The 18,181-nt window shown below is 48.7% G+C and overlaps 1 protein-coding gene across 5 annotated transcripts in view; it reads left to right on the top strand.

Annotated features, from left to right (window-relative positions):
• The window catches only part of LOC119969595 (nucleolar protein 4-like), a 430,219-nt gene that overhangs the window by 374,277 nt on the left and 37,761 nt on the right, over positions 1-18,181 (top strand). For all 5 annotated transcript variants that reach the window (XM_038803408.1, XM_038803407.1, XM_038803409.1 and 2 more), the window contains one exon: positions 1,421-1,540. In XM_038803408.1, coding sequence (XP_038659336.1) covers positions 1,421-1,540 — 120 coding nt within the window. The remainder of the gene's footprint in view (positions 1-1,420; positions 1,541-18,181) is intronic.

Below are 18,181 nucleotides of genomic sequence, written 5' to 3'. Positions count from 1 at the left end.
AGGTTGAGGCATTCCTTAACAAGAGCCAGTGCAAATCAATGGCCAACGTTGAATGGGATTTGATGTGAATTAGGACACAGGAAATTAGAGTTTTAGATGACCTCAGGTTTATTCAGGGTAGAACATGGTAAACCAGCAATCCATATAGACCTGCACTTCAATTTTCCTCAGTCATTACAAGAAAGGACCTTCAGCTTAATCTCTGATGTCCTCCCGATCCCTTAAAACAATCTGCTCAAAATCAGAAACTTTGCATCTAAGAACTTGTGGGTGAGAATCCCGAGAGTAGCATTTTGTAGCTCAGCCTGACAGTACATTTAGCTTCCTGTGTCTTTCCTTTATCCCACAATTATTATGCTAACAAAACCACAGTGGCACAGTGGTTAGCTCTGCTGCCCCACAGCACTAATAGGGACCTGGGTTCAATTCAGGCCTTGGGTGACAGTCTGCGTGGAGTTTGCACTTTCTCCCAGTGTCTACATGGATTTCCTCCGGGTGCTCCAGTTTCCTCCCACACTCCAAAGATGTGCAAGTTAGGTGAATTGCCTCTCAGTGTCCAAAGATGTGCAGGTTAGGTGGGGTTACGGAGAGAGAGGGTGGGTGAGCGGGATTAGGTGGGGTGCTCTTTCGGAGGGTCGATGCAGACTCGATGGGCCAAATGGCTTTTTGCTGCACTGTAGGGAATTTAGTGGAAAATTCCTCGTTCCACTCTGTTAGCAGTGGTGTTAATACATTTAAACTAGTGTCTGTTAAAACAGCAGCGAAGACGAATTTGATGCATGCAGGTTATGCACCCGCACAATAACATCTCTCTGTCATTTCCAGAGTGTAATTATTTCCAATTGATGCTGGGAGTTCCAGTTGCCTGTATTTCTCCTGATTGTTACCAAAGTATGGTGATTTTACAGCATCAAACCATTCCAAACCTGCTCAATAACCCATTGCAAACACATTTTGAGGTCACATTTTTTGAAAGCTTGTAAATATTAGCAAGATTCTAATTAAGCAAGCATCTCAACATTGACAAATGCCATAATTTAACAATTTGGTTCCACCATCAGTGGATTTTACCATCCTACACAGAAATAGATATCCTGGACTCCAGCACAATCAGAGATATTTCAGTTTGGATGTGAATAAAAGAAGCTTCAGTTAAGTGCATCTTGTTTTGGTCACTAAAAGCAAGCATATGATTCCGGAGGAAAGTGCATGTGAAATCCGTTGAACTTTATGCAGTTCAGTGACTGAACAGTATTCGGTTATCTGCCTGACTAAAGGAGCCATTTATCTTGAGTACAGAGAGTACGTTTCACAAGCAGGACTCGTGATTGAACAGGCCTGTTTTAGTGTTCCACGGGGTTTAGCCTCAGGTGATTTGATGCAGCAATGTTCAACTTGTCTGTCCTTTTCTTCCCTGTAGTCACGACCCACCCCTCCTCACTTGACCTCAGCTATGGCAGAAAATATTCTGGCTGCTGCATGTGAGAGCGAAAGCAGGAAAGCAGCAAAACGGATGCGACTGGAAACATATCAGCTGCAGGTACTATTAATACTTAGCTGCTTGTGAGGGATACAAAGGGGAAGAGTTTTACTTCCGTTGTATAGAGTCCAGGTCAGACCCTATGTGGACTATTCCCTTCAGTTCAGGAGGAATATACAGGCCCTGGAGGAGGTGCAGTGCTGATTCAGTGGAACGGTATCAGGGCCTAGAGTAGGGGTGGGCAAACGGGCTGCATGCGGCCCACCAAGTCATTAAAAAAAAAAATTTAATTTTTAATTTTTTTTAAAGTTAATGGGGGGGGGCTGTTGGGTTACTTACTGGTATAGGGTGGATACGTTGACTTGAGTAGGGTGATCATTGCTCGGCACAACGTCGAAGGCCAAAGGGCCTGTTCTGTGCTCTATATGAGGCGCCCAGAATCATAACCGGGTGAAGTAATTATTTTACTTAATATACTATGCGGCCCTTTAAAATTGTGAATTTCTGAATGTGGCCCTTGCACGGAAAAGTTTGCCCACCCCTGGCCTAGAGGGTTAATATGAGGGCAGGTTGCATAAATTTGTGTTACATTATTTTGAGCACAGGAGATTGAGATGCAACCTAATTGAAGTGTTCAAAATGTTAAAGGGATTTGACAGGAAGAAACCTTTTCCTCCGGTGGGAAAACTATGAAAATGGAATTGAAGCAAGATCATCCATGAACATAGTGAACGGTTTAGAAGGCTCGAGGAGCTGCAAGGTCTACTCCTGCAACTTTTAAAAATTCAATAATCTTTCAATTAGACCTGGCCCATTCAGGAGCAAAATCAGTAACGCAGGTTTTCACAGAGAGGGTGACAGAATTTTGGAACTAATTTCCACGAAAAGCTGTGAATGCTCAAATAATTGGAGCACAGTAGCACAAGTGGATAGCACTGTGGCTTCACAGCTCCAGGGTCCCAGGTTCGATTCCCTACTGGGTCACTGCCTGTGCGGAGTCTGCATGTTCTCCCCGTGTCTGCGTGGGTTTCCTCCGGGTGCTCCGGTTTCCTCCCACAGTCCAAAGACATGCTGGTTAGGTGGATTGGCCATGATAAATTGCCCTTAGTGTCCAAAAAGGTTAGGAGGGGGTTATTGGGTTACGGAGATAGGGTGGAAGTGAGGGCTTAAGTGGGTCGGTGCAGACTCGATGGGCCGAATGGCCTCCTGCACTCTATGTTCTATGTTCTTTCAAAACTGAAATAGATAGCTTTTTTTTGTTCGATAAGAGTACCAAGGGAAATGGAGCAAAGGCAGCTAAATGGAGTTGAGATTCAGAACAGTTGTGATCTACTTGAATGACAGAGAGGTCCTGAGGAGTTGAATGGCCTACTCCTGTTTCTAACTTCCCAAGCTGGACAAAGAAAGGAATTGCAGTCCTCCATTTGGCATTTTGTTCTCACTATTCCAATTATGCTTGGTCATTTTTATAGAAAGTCTTCCAGAATGGAACAAAACACATTTGGATTGGATTTGTTTATTGTCATGTGCACCTAGGTACAGTGAAAAGTATTTTTCTGTGAGCAGCTCAACGGATCATTAAGTACATGAAAAGAAATAAAATAAAATACATAATAGGGCAACGCAGGGTACACAATGTAACTACATAAACACTGGCATCGAGTGAAGCATACAGGGGTGTAGTGTTAATGAGGTCAGTCCAAAAGAGGGTCATTTAGGAGTCTGGTAACAGTGGGGAAGAAACTGTTTTTGAGTCTGTTCGTGCGTGTTCTAAGATTTTTGTATCTCCTGCCAGATCGTAGAAGTTGGAAGAGTGAGTTGGAATCGGCGCCGGAGAATCGGCGAGCCGGCGCAATTCTCATGGCCCCCCCTCCCCCAGAAGTCTCCAATTTAAATCCGAGTTTCTGATGGTTTTAGATCAAAGAACAAAGAAAATTACAGCACAGGAACAGGCCCTTCGGCCCTCCCAGCCTGCGCCGATCCAGATCCTTTATCTAAACCTGTCTCCTATTTTCCAAGGTCTACTTCCCTCTGTTCCCGCCCATTCATTTACCTGTCTAGGTGCCTCTTAAATGATGCTATCGTGCCCGCCTCTACCACCTCCGCTGGTAAAGCGTTCCAGGCACCCACCACCCTCTGCGTAAAAAACTTTCCACGCACATCTCCCTTAAACTTTCCCCCTCTCACCTTTAAATTGTGACCCCTTGTAACTGACACCCCCACTCTTGGGAAAAGCTTGTTGCTATCCACCCTGTCCATACCTCTCATAATTTTGTAGACCTCAATCAGGTCCCCCCCTCAACCGCCGTCTTTCCAACGAAAACAATCCTAATCTACTCAACCTTTCTTCATAGCTAGCACCCTCCATACCAGGCAACATCCTGGTGAACCTCCTCTGCACCCTCTCCAAGGCATCCACATCCTTCTGGTAATGTGGCGACCAGAACTGCACGCAGTATTCCAAATGTGGCCGAACCAAAGTCCTATACAACTGTAACATGACCTGCCAACTCTTGTACTCAATACCCCATCCGATGAAGGCAAGCATGCTGTATGCCTTCTTGACCACTCTATCAACCTGCATTGCCACCTTCAGAGTACAATGGACCTGAACTCCCAGATCTCTCTGCACATCAATTTTCCCCAAGACCCTTCCATTGGCCATATAGTTCGCTCTTGAATTTGATCTTCCAAAATGCATCACCTCGCATTTGCCTGGATTGAACTCCATCTGCCATTTCTCTGCCCAACTCTCCAATCCACCTATATTTTGTTGTATTCTCTGACAGTCCTCCTCGCTATCTGCAACTCCACCAATCTTAGTATCATCTGCAAACTTGGTAATCAGACCACCTATACCTTCCTCCAGGTCATTTATGTAGATCACAAACAACAGTGGTCCGAGCACGGATCCCTGTGGAACACCACTAGTCACCCTTCTCCATTTTGAGACACTCCCTTCCACCACTACTCTCTGTCTCCTGTTGCCCAGCCAGTTCCTTATCCATCTAGCTAGTACACCCTGAACCCCATACGACTTCACTTTTTCCATCAACCTGCTATGGGAAACCTTATCAAACGCCTTACTAAAGTCCATGTATACGACATCTACAGCCCTTCCCTCATCAATTAACTTTGTCACTTCCTCAAAGAATTCTATTAGGTTTGTAAGACATGACCTTCCCTGCATAAAACCATGCTGCCTATCACTGATAAGTCTATTTTCTTCCAGATGTGAATAGATCCTATCCCTCAGTATCTTCTCCAACAGTTTGCCTACCACTGACGTCAAGCTCACAGGTCTATAATTCCCTGGATTATCCCTGCTACCCTTCTTAAACAAAGGGACAACATTAGCAATTCTCCAGTCCTCCGGGACCTCACCCGTGCTCAAGGATGCTGCAAAGATATCTGTTAAGGCCCCAGTTATTTCGACCCTCGCTTCCCTCAGTAACCTGGGATAGATCCCATCCGGTCCTGGGGACTTGTCCACCTTAATGCCTTTTAGAATACCCAAAACTTCCCCCTTCCGTATGACAACTTGACCGAGAGTATTTAAACATCCATCCCTAGCCTCAACATCCGTCTTGTCCCTCTCCTTTGTGAATACCGATGCAAAGTACTCATTAAGAATCTCACCCATTTCCTCTGAGTCCACGCATAAATTCCCTCTTTTGTCTTTAAGTGGGCCAATCCTTTCTCTAGTTACCCTCTTGCTCCTTACATACGAATAAAATGCTTTGGGATTTTCCTTAACCCTGTTAGCCAAAGATATTTCATGACCCCTTTTAGCCCTCTTTATTGCGCGTTTGAGATTTGTCCTACTTTCCCGATATTCCTCCAAAGCTTCATCAGTTTTGAGTTGCCTCGATCCTATGTATGCTTCCTTTTTCATCTTAGCTAGTCTCACAATTTCACCCGTCATCCATGGTTCCCTAATCTTGCCATTTCTATTTTTCATTTTCACAGGAACATGTCTGTCCTGCACTCTAATCAACCTTTCTTTAAAAGATTTCCACATTTCAAATGTGGATTTACCCTTAAACAGCTGCTCCCAATCCACATTCCCTAGCTCCTGCCGAATTTTGTTATACTCTGCCTTTCCCCAATTTAGTACTCTTCCTTTCGGACCCCTCTTGTCCTTGTCCAAGAGTATTCTAAAACTTACGGAATTGTGATCGCTATTCCCAAAGTAATCACCGACTGAAACATCAACCACCTGGCCGGGATTATTCCCCAATACCAAGTCCAGTATGGCCCCTTCCCGAGTTGGACTATTTACATACTGCTCTAAAAAACTCTCCTGGATGCACCTTACAAACTCTGCTCCATCTACGCCTCCAACACTACACGAATCCCATTCAATGTTGGGGAAGTTAAAATCTCCCATCACAACCACCCTATTGCTCCTACATTTTTCTATAATCTGTCTGCATATTTGTACCTCTACTTCATGCTCGCTTTTGGGAGGCCTGTAGTAAAGTCCCAACAATGTTATTGCACCCTTCCTATTTCTCAGCTCCATCCATATTGCCTCAGTGCTCGAATCCTCCATCATGCCCTCCTTAATCACACAGCTGACGAGTAATGCAACTCCTCCACCCCTTCTACCTCCCTCTCTATCCCTCCTGAAGCATCTATACCCTAGGATATTCAGTTGTCAGTCCTGCCCTTCCCTCAACCAAGTCTCAGTAATACCAATAGCATCATATTCCCAGGTACTGATCCAAGCCCCAAGTTCATCTGCCTTACTTGCTACACTTTTTTTATAAATGTTTTTTATTCAGTTTTCATGTTTTATATTGAACAAATTACAAATTGTTAGAGAGAGAAAAAAAAAACACGCAAAAATTAACATATATATTTACAGGTGAGCATCTTCGTAGTAATAACTGTGGCCTCCCCCTCTTCGCCGGCATACATATTTTACATTCCCCAACATGTTTATTGGCATTTATTTAGTTTGGTTTTGGGCCTTAGCTAGCCATCAAACCCCCGTAACGAGCCCGTAGCCCCCCCCCCTCCCCGCCGGCTACCTTGCCCCGACTATTCTTCCTCTTGTACGTTGGCCACAAACAGGTCCCGGAACAATTGCATGAATGGCTCCCACGTTCTGTGGAAGCCGTCGTCCGACCCTCGGATGGCGAATTTGATTTTCTCCATTTGGAGAGAATCCGAGAGGTCGGACAGCCAGTCTGCAGCTCTGGGCGGTGCTGTTGACCGCCAGCCAAACAGGATTCTACGGCGGGCGATCAGGGAGGCAAAGGCAAGGGCGTCCGCCCTCCTCCCCAGGAATAGATCTGGCTGGTCTGAAACCCCGAAGACCGCCACTATCGGGCATGGCTCCACCCTCACCCCCACCACTTTGGACATAGCCTCGAAGAAGGCTGTCCAGTACTCCACAAGTCTGGGGCAAGACCAGAACATGTGGGCGTGGTTGGCCGGGCCTCTTTGGCACCGCTCACATCTGTCCTCCACCTCCGGGAAGAACCTACTCATACGGTTTCTCGTTAAGTGGGCTCTATGTACCACTTTTAGTTGCGTCAGGCTGAGCCTTGCGCACGTGGAGGTGGAGTTTTTGAGCTGCAGGTACCGTAGCTCGTTCCCCCAGCTAGCTGAAATTTCTCTGTCAGTTCGTCCAGTGTTGCGATCCTGTCGTCCGTGTATAGGTCCCTGACTGTCAGTGTCCCCCCGTCCTGTCTCCACCTTTTGAAGGTGGCGTCAGTCAGTGCTGGTTTGAACCTATGGTTGTTGCAGATGGGAGCCTTGTCCGACATTTTGTTCAGGCCAAATTGCTGCCGCAGTTGGTTCCAGGATTGGAGGGTGGCTGTCACCACTGGGCTGCTGGAGTGTTTTTTGGGTGGGGATGGGAGTGCTGCCGTGGCGAGGGCCCAGAGGGAGGTCCCCATGCAGGAGGCCTCCTCCGCACGCACCCACTCGGCTTCTGGCTCCTGGATCCATCCCCTTACTCGCTCGGCTGTTGCCGCCCAGTGGTAGAATTGTAGATTCGGGAGGGCTAGCCCCCCCCTGGATTTTGTTTTCTGTAGGACCTTCTTTGGGATCCTAGCATTTTTACCCCCCCCATACGAACGCCATGATAAGTTTGTCCAGCGCTATGAAGAAGGCCTTGGGGATGTAGATCGGAATGGATCTAAACAGGAAGAGGAACCTGGGCAATACGTTCATTTTGATCGTCTGGATTCTTCTTGCGAGGGAGAGTGGGAGTGTGTTCCATCTTTGCAGGTCCTTTTTTACTTCCTCCGCCAAGCTGGTGAGGTTCCATTTGTGGATCCCTTTCCAGTCATGGGCTATTTGGATCCCCAGGTAGCGGAATTTATGTCGGGCTTGTTTGAACGGCAGCCCCTTTAGTGCTCTCCTCTTCCCCCCCCCCCCCTTGCTGGTGTACTGGGAAGATCTCGCTTTTGCTCATGTTGAGTTTGTAGCCCGAGAAGGCTCCAAACTCTTTCAGGAGCGCGATGATTCCGTCCATGCTGCTTTGTGGGTCCGAGATGTAGAGGAGCAGATCGTCTGCATAGAGTGAGACTCTGTGCTCTCTGCCTCCCCTTCGGATCCCCCTCCAATTTTTTGCTGCCCTGAGCGCAATTGCTAGCGGTTCGATTGCTAGCGCGAACAGCAGTGGGGACAGTGGGCATCCTTGTCTGGTGCCCCTGTGCAGCTGGAAGTATTGGGAGTTGGTATTGTTGGTCCGTACACTCGCCATGGGAGCGTTGTACAGGAGCTTTACCCAAGCGGTGTTACTTGCTACACTTCTTGCATTAAAACAAATGCACCTCAGACCACCTTTGCGTTCATCATCTCTTCCCTGTCTACTCTTCCCCTTATTCACATTGAGTTTATTGTCTCGTACCTTACTGGCTTTAGTTGCTGCTTCTTTACTGACCTCCAACTTCCTAATCTGGTTCCCATCCCCCTGCCACATTAGTTTAAAACCTCCGCAACAGGGTTAGCAAAAGCACCCCCTAGGATATTGGTTCCAGTCCTGCCCAGGTGTAGGCCATCCGGTTTGTAATGGTCCCACCGCCCCCAGAACCGGTTCCAAAGTCCCAAAAATCTGAACCCATCCCTCCTGCACCATCACTCAAGCCACGTATTCATTCTGACTCTTCTTGAATTTCTACTCTGACTGTCCCATGGCACTGGTAGCAATCCTGAGATTACTACCTTTGAGGTCCTACTTTTTAACTTATCTCCTAACTCCCTAAATTCTGATTGTAGGACCTCATCCCTTTTTTTACCTATATCGTTGGTGCCTATATGCACCACGACAACTGGCTGTTCACCCTCCCCCTTCAGTATGTCCTGCAGCCGATCGGAGACATCCCTGACCCGAGCACCCGGGAGGCAACATACCATTCGGGAGTCTCGTTTTCGACCACAGAAACGCCTGTCTACTCCCTTTACAATTAAATCCCCTATGACTATAGCCCTGCCAGTCTTTTTCCCTTGACAACAGCCCCTTCACAAACCACCTTCAAATTAGGCTGACCGCACTGCACGTATGCAAATCTCCCCGGAACAGCCAATCAGTAGCTCCGCTCTGCTGCCCTCTGCTGGATGCTTGCTTGCACTCGAACTCCTCGGGTCTCTTTCGCAGGTACACCTTCAAATTAGGCTGACTGCACTGCACGTATGCAAATCTCCCCGGAACAGCCAATCAGTAGCTCCACTCTGCTGGATAATTGCCAATTGGAAGTTTAAACATCCCAGACAATTGCCATGCAGCCCTTCCGTGGGGTGATGCCCACATTAAGTGGTTTCAAGGGTTTGTGGCTCTTAAATGTTTAAAGGGCCTAGTTGCTTGACACTTGCATTAGCTTTTACTTAGGAGAAACTAGTCAATGAATGACTTTTTTTCCCAAGGTTTTTTCTACACATACCAGCTTTACACTCCAGGGTTTATTGGTTCGAGAAAGTCTACAGTGAGTCAGTGGTGATGGACGTCCCAGAATTTGGCTTAGGGGCTGGGTTGATGGGCCATGAGGTGGGGGATGCAAGAGGTGGCAGGGAGAGTGTTTAGAAGGTGAAGGGGTGCGAGGGATTTTGTATTTTTATTTTAGCTGGGATGAAGTTCCACGGCACCACGGTGGGCCTTTCAAACAGCCACCATGGCTCCCTCTGCGCGTCTTCCCGAGCCGGCTGGATCGACTCCAGCATGCACCTGCCCCCCGGCAATGAAGAATCCTGCCTTTGAGAGCTCTTACATCTGATGCATACAAGCCAAGCCAGGGATATTCCCAACTTCCCCTGCCCATTTGAGGATAGAAATCCAGGCCAATGATGACCTTTCATTGGAGCTTCTGATTTCAGAAGGGTTGGCACCCAGAATATACAGTTTTAAAATAATTGGCAAAAGAGACGGGGGAGAGAACTGAGGATCATTCTTTTTATACAACAGCTGGTTATGATCTGGCTCAAATTGCCTGAAGAAGTCATTGGAGCAAATTCCATAGTAATTTTTAAAAGGGAATTTGATATATACTTGGGAAAATTAATTTTGTTGGGCGGCAGGGGGAAAGCAGGGGAGTGGGCTTCATTAGATAGCTCTTTCAAAGGTTAGTACAGGCACAGTGAGCCAAATGGCCTACACTCTGTGATTCTGTGGATGTCAGTATTTTCTTTTTGACTCCATGAGCATCTTTCCATAGCTCCACAAAGCCACACTTGGAGACACACCTGAGGATTGAAGTTACCACTGGTCATGCAAAACAACTTGGCAGATAAACTGCCCAATGTGACCCTCTCAATGATCACTCAACACAACCTCAGTATATCTAAAGTTAGCCTTGATATCCCACAACTAAACTGGTGAAAGTTGTGTCTGATTTTAGAGAAATTGCCCTTTTGAAATTCCCAAGGATCAGAAGTGACCAAACAACCAAGAATAATCTATTTAAACAGAATAAATGGCAATGGCAACTAAAGAATTTTTCTTACAAGCGCGTGTGGTCAAACCAGTTAGTAAACCTCCAAAGCAAGGTCCAATAGATACCATTTTGCAGCCAAATCAGTTATATTCCATTCTAGCAACTGACTGAACAGCTTGTCCCACAAACTAACTACAGTAACAGCAGTGAAGGCAAAGGAAATTCCTGGATAAATCAGGGAATTATTTTGTGTGTAACTCAAACATTGGATTAGTGACAAGAATTTTTTAATTTAAAAGTTGCAAACAAACATCCTCTGACAATTAATGACACTGACCTCAACATTCTAACCATTGAAGTAGGGAAGTCTTCCAGTTACAGTATAGACAATAATCAAATTTCAGCCCCATTTGTGCTCTTAGGAGAAATTCAGATAGGAGGGGCATGGGACTAATCTTTAGTCCCATAACTAGGGGTATGTCTGAGACAGATCCCAGGAATTCCATCCATTGCCTCCTTTTAACGAGCCAGTGGAACTCCCACCAGCTCAGAACTGGCTGAGTCCTAATAATGTCCTCGGAAAGGCCCAAAACCAGGTACAGGCAGATCGATTACCTTCAAACAATGTCTCTCAACTTAACTGGAAGCTGGAAGATATTCGTTATATCAGGTCCCATACCTAATTCCCAAGTTACATTACCTCAGGTCCTGGTCCTAATTCTTAACTCATCAACTTTCCTGGACCTGACTTTCTAGGTCCAAGACCTAACTGCCAAGTTATGTTACTTGTTTTGTATCAGTGAGCTATTGAAGCCATTATCTATTGATGCAAAGCAGTAAGATTGTAGCACAATAATGCATTTCAGGGGTTATTCTGAGACCAGCTGCCACATTCTGCTAATTCAGAATCATCATCACAAATGTAAAACATGTCTCGGTGACTGGGTTAATTATATGCAGGCCCATACTTCTTGTCAATGACATGACAATTAGTCAATTGTTTAATTTTCTGTTGATTACACTTTGCAATCTGTGAATATTTATGTTGGATGAATCAGCACTGTCTCACTTAAATATATTGAAGTGCTGGCCTATTATTGTACCAACTCCTAGAGATGCAAGAACGGTAAAATTATCTATTTCACTAATGTGTCCAATTTACTTTTTCAAAAATGTCCTTATTGAAATGTTTTTATATGAAGAATGAGTCACTGAATTGAATGTTGTTCGTGATTGCTTTCTAAAAATAATTTCATTTTCTTGGTGAATGAAGACGGCACCCAATTTTGTTCTCATTAAGTTACTGGTGTTCTTTATTAACTCTTACCTTTCAGATCTGTCTACTTTTTATCTACAGTGATGGTGGATGTACTGACTATTATTTTCCAAAATTCTCTGGATATACAACAGTCCAGCAGATTGGAAGTTAACTTTTAATAACTATAATTTGCTAACACTATTCAAGAAAGGAGGAAGAGCAAAGCAGGAAACCACAGATCAGTTAGCCTGACAAGAGTTGTTGGAAAAATGCTGGAATCTGTTACTAAGGAAGTCTTAACAAAGCAGTTCGAAAATGATCAAAGTCAATATGTTTTTACAAAAGGGAAATAGTGCTCAACAAATTTATTAGTCTTTTGAAGATGTAACCAGCAGGTAGATAAAGGGAAATCAGTAGATAGAGTATACTTGGATTTTCCAAAAGGCATTCAATAAGATGTGACCCAAAAGGTTAATTTGCAGTATGAGGGCTCATGGAGTCAGGGCTAATATATTAGTAGAGTTAGAGATTGGTTAACAGACAAGAAGTAGAGAATAGGGATAATTGGCTCAAGTTGGAAAACTGTAACTAGAAGTGCCACAAGGATCAGTGTGAGGCCGCAGCAATTTGCAATCTATATTAATGACTTGGACACGAAGAATAATGGATCTGAGTTTGCTAATGATACAAATTTAGGCAGGAATGTAAGCTGTGAGAATGACATAAAGAGGCTGCAAAGAGATGCAGACAAGTGAGTGGTTAATGAGGAGGCAGATGTAAAGGGGATGGCTGATCGGTGAAGGGGTGGGGGAATGAGCCCCCCAACTAGGCTGATCACCTGGAATGTTCGAGGGTTAAATAGGCCGGTCAAGAGGGCACGTGTGTTCGCGCATCTTAGGGGACTGAAGGTGGACGTGGTAATGTTGCAGGAGACTCACCTTAGAGTAACTGACCAGATTAGAATGAGAAAAGGCTGGGTCAGTCAGGTCTTTCACTCGGTACTGGATTCAAAGACTAGAGGGGTCGTGATCCTGATCAGTAAACTGGTGATGTTTGAGGCGGGTAGAATAGTCTCGGATGTGGGAGGTCGGTATATTATGGTCAGTGGGAAACAGGAGGGGGTGCAGGTGGTATTACTAAATGTGTATGCGCCAAATTGGGATGATGTGGAGTTTATAAAGAGGATGCTGGGGTAGATACCGAACCTAGACTCACACAGGTTGGTCATGGGAGGGGACTTCAACACAGTTATTGACCCTGGCTTGGACCAGTCAAGCTCGAAACCGGGCAGGGTGCCAGCAATGACAAAGGAACTAAAAGGGTTCATGGAGCAGATGGCGGGAGTGGATCCATGGAGATTTGGGCAGCTGAGGGTGAAGGAGTTCTCCTTCTACTCTCACATGCATAAAGTGTACTCCCGGATTGATTTCTTTATTTTGAGCAGGGCCTTACTGGCAGGGTGGTGGACACTGGGTACTCGGCGATCACAATCTCAGACCATGCACCGCACTGGGTTGACCTGCAGGTTAGTAGAGACAGTAACCAGCACCCGCATTGGAGGTTAGATGTGGGACTTTTGACTGATGAAGGGGTGTGCGAGCGGCTGAGGAAATGTATTCAGAACTACCTGCAGGTCAACGACACGGGGGAAATTTCAGCAGCGGTGGTCTGGGAAACACTGAAGGCGGTGGTCAGAGAGGAGCTGATCTTGATACGGGCCCATAGGGAGAAAGTGGACAGGGCAGAGACAGACCGACAGGTAAAGGAGATACTACAGATTGATAGGAGGTATGCGGAGACCCCAGAGGCAGGGCTTTTAAGGGAACGGCGGAGCTACTGGCGGATTTCGGATTGTTATCCACAGGGAGGGCGGTGGAGCAGCTGAGAAACACGAGGGAGGCGATCTGTGAGTATGGAGAGAAGGCCAGCAGGATGCTTGCACAGCAACTTAGAAAGAGGGAGGCAGCCAGGGAGATAGGGAAAGTAAATGACGGAGATAGGAACCTAGTTATTGATTCAGCAGGAGTGAATAGGGCGTTTAGAGATTTCTACAGTAGGCTGTATAGGTCGGAACCCCCTACGGGGCCGGAGTGGATGAGTTACTTCTTGGAGGGGCTGAATTTCCCAAAGGTGGACGGGGAGCTGGTAGAAGGGCTGGGGGCCGCGATCGGGTGAAAGAGATAGTGGAGGGTCTGAAGGCCATGCAGTCGGGTAAAGCCCCCGGGGCCGGACGGGTTCCCGGTGGAGTTTTATAAAACGTTCTCTGGGATAGTGGGGCCGGTGTCGATGAGGATGTTCAATGAGGCAAGGGAAAGAGGGGTGGTGCCCCAGACGATATCACAGGCCACAATTTCGCTGATTCTGAAGCAGGACAAGAACCTGGAGCTGCTATCCAGGCCGACATCCCTGTTGAATGTGGATGCCAAATTGCTGGCCAAAATTTTGTCCTCCAGGATTGAGTATTGTGTTCCGGACGTTATTGGGGAGGACCAGACGGGGTTTGTTAAGGGTAGGCAGTTGGTGGCCAATGTAAGAAGGTTGTTAAACGTGATCATGATGCCCCCGGAAGGTAGGGAGGTGGAGGTAGTGATCTCAATGGATGCAGAAAAGGCTTTTGATCGGGTAGAATGGGATTATCAGGGCAGCACGGTGGCGCAGTGGTAGCACTGCTGCCTCATGGCGCCGAGGTCCCAGGTTCAATCCCGGCTCTGGGTCACTCTCCGTGTAGAGTTTGCACATTCTCCCCGTGTTTGCGTGGGTTTCGCCCCCACAACCCAAAGATGTGCAGTGTAGGTGAATTGACCACAATAAATTGGCCCTTAATTGGAAAAAATGACTTGGGTATTCTAAATTTAGAAAATAAAATAGAATGGGATTATCTGTGGGAGGTGCTGGGATGGTTCGGGTTGACGAACTGGGTCAGGTTGCTGTATCAGGCTCCTGTGACAATCGTACAGACGAATAGGACAACATTGGACTATTTTAGACTGCATCGGGGGAACGAGACACGGATACCCCCTCTTCCCACCGTTGTTCGCGCTAGCTATAGAGCTGTTGGCAATGCTCTGAGTTGGAAGGTGCTGGTCCAGGGGGGGCGTGGAGCACAGAATCTCGCTCTATGCAGACGACCTGCTTCTATATGTATCGGACCCAATCGAGGGATGGAAGAAATCATGAGGATTCGAGGGGAATTTGGCTGGTTTTCAGGGTATAAACTAAATATGGGGAAAAGTGAGATGTTTCCAGTCCAGGTGAGCTGCCGTTTAGATTAGTAGGGGGAAGTTTTAGCTACCTAGGCACTCAAGTGGCGCGGGAATTGGACCGGCTGCATAAATTAAATCAGGCCCGACTAGTGGACCAAATGAAGGATGATTTTCGGAGGTGGGCCGCTTCCGTTGTCTCTGGCTGGGAGGGTGCAGACGGTGAAGATGACAGTCCTCCCGAGATTCCTGTTCATGTTTCAATGTCTCCCCATCTTTATTCCACAGTCCTTTTTTAAACGGGTCAACAAAGTGATCACTGGCTTTGTTTGGGCGGGCAAGACCCCACGGGTAAGGAAGGTAATGCTTGAGCAGAGTCGGGGAGAGGGCGGGCTGGCGCTGCCAAATTTGAATAACTATTACTGGGCGGCGAATATAGTCATGATCAGGAAGTGGGTGGTGGGGGAGGGGTCGGCGTGGGAGCGTATGGAGGCGGCTTCATGCAAGGGCACCACTCTGGGGGCATTGGTAACTGCGCCTTTGCCATTCCCGTCGGCACGGTACTCCACCAGCCCCATGGTGGTGGCGGCCCTGAGAGTCTGGGGGAAATGGAGGAGACATGAGGGAGCATCGGTCTGGTCCCCAATCTGTAATAATCACCGGTTTGCCCCGGGAAGTATGGATGGGGGGTTCCGGATATGGTGGAGAGCAGGGATTGAGGGGATGGGGGATATGTTTATAGAGGGGAGCTTTCAGAGTATGAAGGCACTGGAGGAGAAGTTTGGGTTGGCGAGGGGAAACAAATTCAGGTACCTGCAGGTGCGGGACTTCCTACGTAAACAGGTGTCAACCTTCCTGCTCCTACCGTTAAGGGGGATTCAGGACAGGGTAGTTTCCAGAGGGTGGATAGGAGAAGGGAGCGTCTCGGACATTTACAAGGAACTTATGGGGTCTGAGGAGACGCAGACCGAGGAGCTGAAGCGTAAGTGGGAGGAGGAGCTGGGGGGAGAGATAGAGGATGGTCTATGGGCGGACGTGTTGAGTAGAGTCAATGCATCCGTAACATGTGCCAGGCTCAGCCTGATACAATTCAAGGTCGTTCATCAGGCTACCATGACAGTGGCCCAGATGAGCAGATTCTTTGGGGTGGAAGACAGGTGTGCAAAATGTGCGGGAGGACCAGCGAACCATGTCCACATGTTCTGGGCTGACCAAAGATTAGGGGATTTTGGCAGGGGTACGCAGATGTCATGTCCACGGTGTTAAAAACAAGGGTGGCACTGAGTCCAGAGGTGGCGATTTTCAGGATGCCGGAAGACCCAGGAATCCAGGAGGAGAAAGAGGCAGACGTTCTGGCCTTTGCTTCCCCAGAGACGGATACGATTAGCTTGGAGAAAAATCAAGTTCGCCTTGAGAGGGTCACTGTTACGGTTTGCCCGGAGGTGGCTACCATTTGTCGACTTCTTTGCGGAAAATTAATCGTCAGCAGAAGGGCGGGGGGCAGGGGGGTTAGTTTAGCTTAGAGTAGGGGTTTAATAAAGGTGGGACCTGTAAGGGAAGGAGACGGCTTAGAGTAGGGGGTTAATAAAGGTGGGACCTGTAAGGGAAGGAGACGGCTTAGAGTAGGGGGTTAATAAAGGTGGGACCTATGAGGGAAGGAGACGGCTTTTGCACTATGTTTATAGTTTCATGTACATTGTTTATTTTGTTGTTGGTATAATACCAAAAAGACCTCAATAAAATGTTTATAAAAAAATAATAAGGAGGCAGATGGAATATAGGGCGTGATCCACCGGATGCATTGCGCTCGAACGAGAGCGCGGCACAGCCTGTAGATGCCAGGAGAGGCCTCCCCGGTAGCCGTTAGGTGCGTGCCTAAGTCGGGTTTAAACCTTCTTAGGCGAACTGATCCGGTATCTACTGGCCTTCCCAGGGAGGCTGCAGCCGGGCATGGTTCGGTACTGGTTCGCACAAGCGGAATGGCACCTAGAGTTTTTTGCAGTCCCTGGCCCTCCCCATTGAGCGTGGGCACTTTGGCACTACCCTGCTGGCACCTTGGCACTGATTCCTAGGCACTGCCCGTATCCACTCCCGCATGCACAATGCTGCTGCCTGCCCCACGCATGCTTGCAACCAATCACCGCTTCCTACTCTAGACGAGCATGCTGCTGCCGCTCCTTATCCCACCTGCGCGCGCAGTCGCCGCTCCTTATCCCACCTGCGCGCGCAGTCGCCGCTCCTTATCCCACCTGCGCGCGCAGTCGCCGCTCCTTATCCCACCTGCGCGCGCAGTCGCCGCTCCTTATCTCACCTGCGGCGCAGTCGCCGCTCCTTATCCCACCTGCGCGCGCAGTCGCCGCTCCTTATCCCACCTGCGCGCGCAGTCGCCGCTCCTTATCCCACCTGCGCGCGCAGTCGCCGCTCCTTATCCCACCTGCGCGCGCAGTCGCCGCTCCTTATCCCACCTGCGCGCGCAGTCGCCGCTCCTTATCCCACCTGCGCGCGCAGTCGCCGCTCCTTATCCCACCTGCGGCGCAGTCGCCGCTCCTTATCCCACCTGCGGCGCAGTCGCCGCTCCTTATCCCACCTGCGCGCGCAGTCGCCGCTCCTTATCCCACCTGCGCGCGCAGTCGCCGCTCCTTATCCCACCTGCGCGCGCAGTCGCCGCTCCTTATCCCACCTGCGCGCGCAGTCGCCACTCCTTATCCCACCTGCGCGCGCAGTCGCCGCTCCTTATCCCACCTGCGCGCGCAGTCGCCGCTCCTTATCCCACCTGCGCGCGCAGTCGCCGCTCCTTATCCCAATTTGGGGCGCAGCCACCGCTCCTTATCCCACCTGCGCGCGCAGCCACCGCTCCTTATCCCACCTGCGCGCGCAGTCGCCGCTCCTTATCCCACCTGCGCGCGCAGTCGCCGCTCCTTATCCCACCTGCGCGCGCAGTCGCCGCTCCTTATCCCACCTGCGCGCGCAGTCGCCGCTCCTTATCCCAATTTGGGGCGCAGCCACCGCTCCTTATCCCACCTGCGCGCGCAGTCGCCGCTCCTTATCCCACCTGCGGCGCAGTCGCCGCTCCTTATCCCACCTGCGGCGCAGTCGCCGCTCCTTATCCCACCTGCGCGCGCAGTCGCCGCTCCTTATCCCACCTGCGCGCGCAGTCGCCGCTCCTTATCCCACCTGCGCGCGCAGTCGCCGCTCCTTATCCCACCTGCGCGCGCAGTCGCCACTCCTTATCCCACCTGCGCGCGCAGTCGCCGCTCCTTATCCCACCTGCGCGCGCAGTCGCCGCTCCTTATCCCAATTTGGGGCGCAGCCACCGCTCCTTATCCCACCTGCGCGCGCAGCCACCGCTCCTTATCCC

This window comes from Scyliorhinus canicula, chromosome 7 (genome assembly GCF_902713615.1).
Source record: "Scyliorhinus canicula chromosome 7, sScyCan1.1, whole genome shotgun sequence".
In the NCBI taxonomy this organism is placed as follows: domain Eukaryota; kingdom Metazoa; phylum Chordata; class Chondrichthyes; order Carcharhiniformes; family Scyliorhinidae; genus Scyliorhinus; species Scyliorhinus canicula.
Note: the sequence above shows the minus strand (reverse complement) of the source record. Positions and strands in the feature narration are given on the sequence as shown.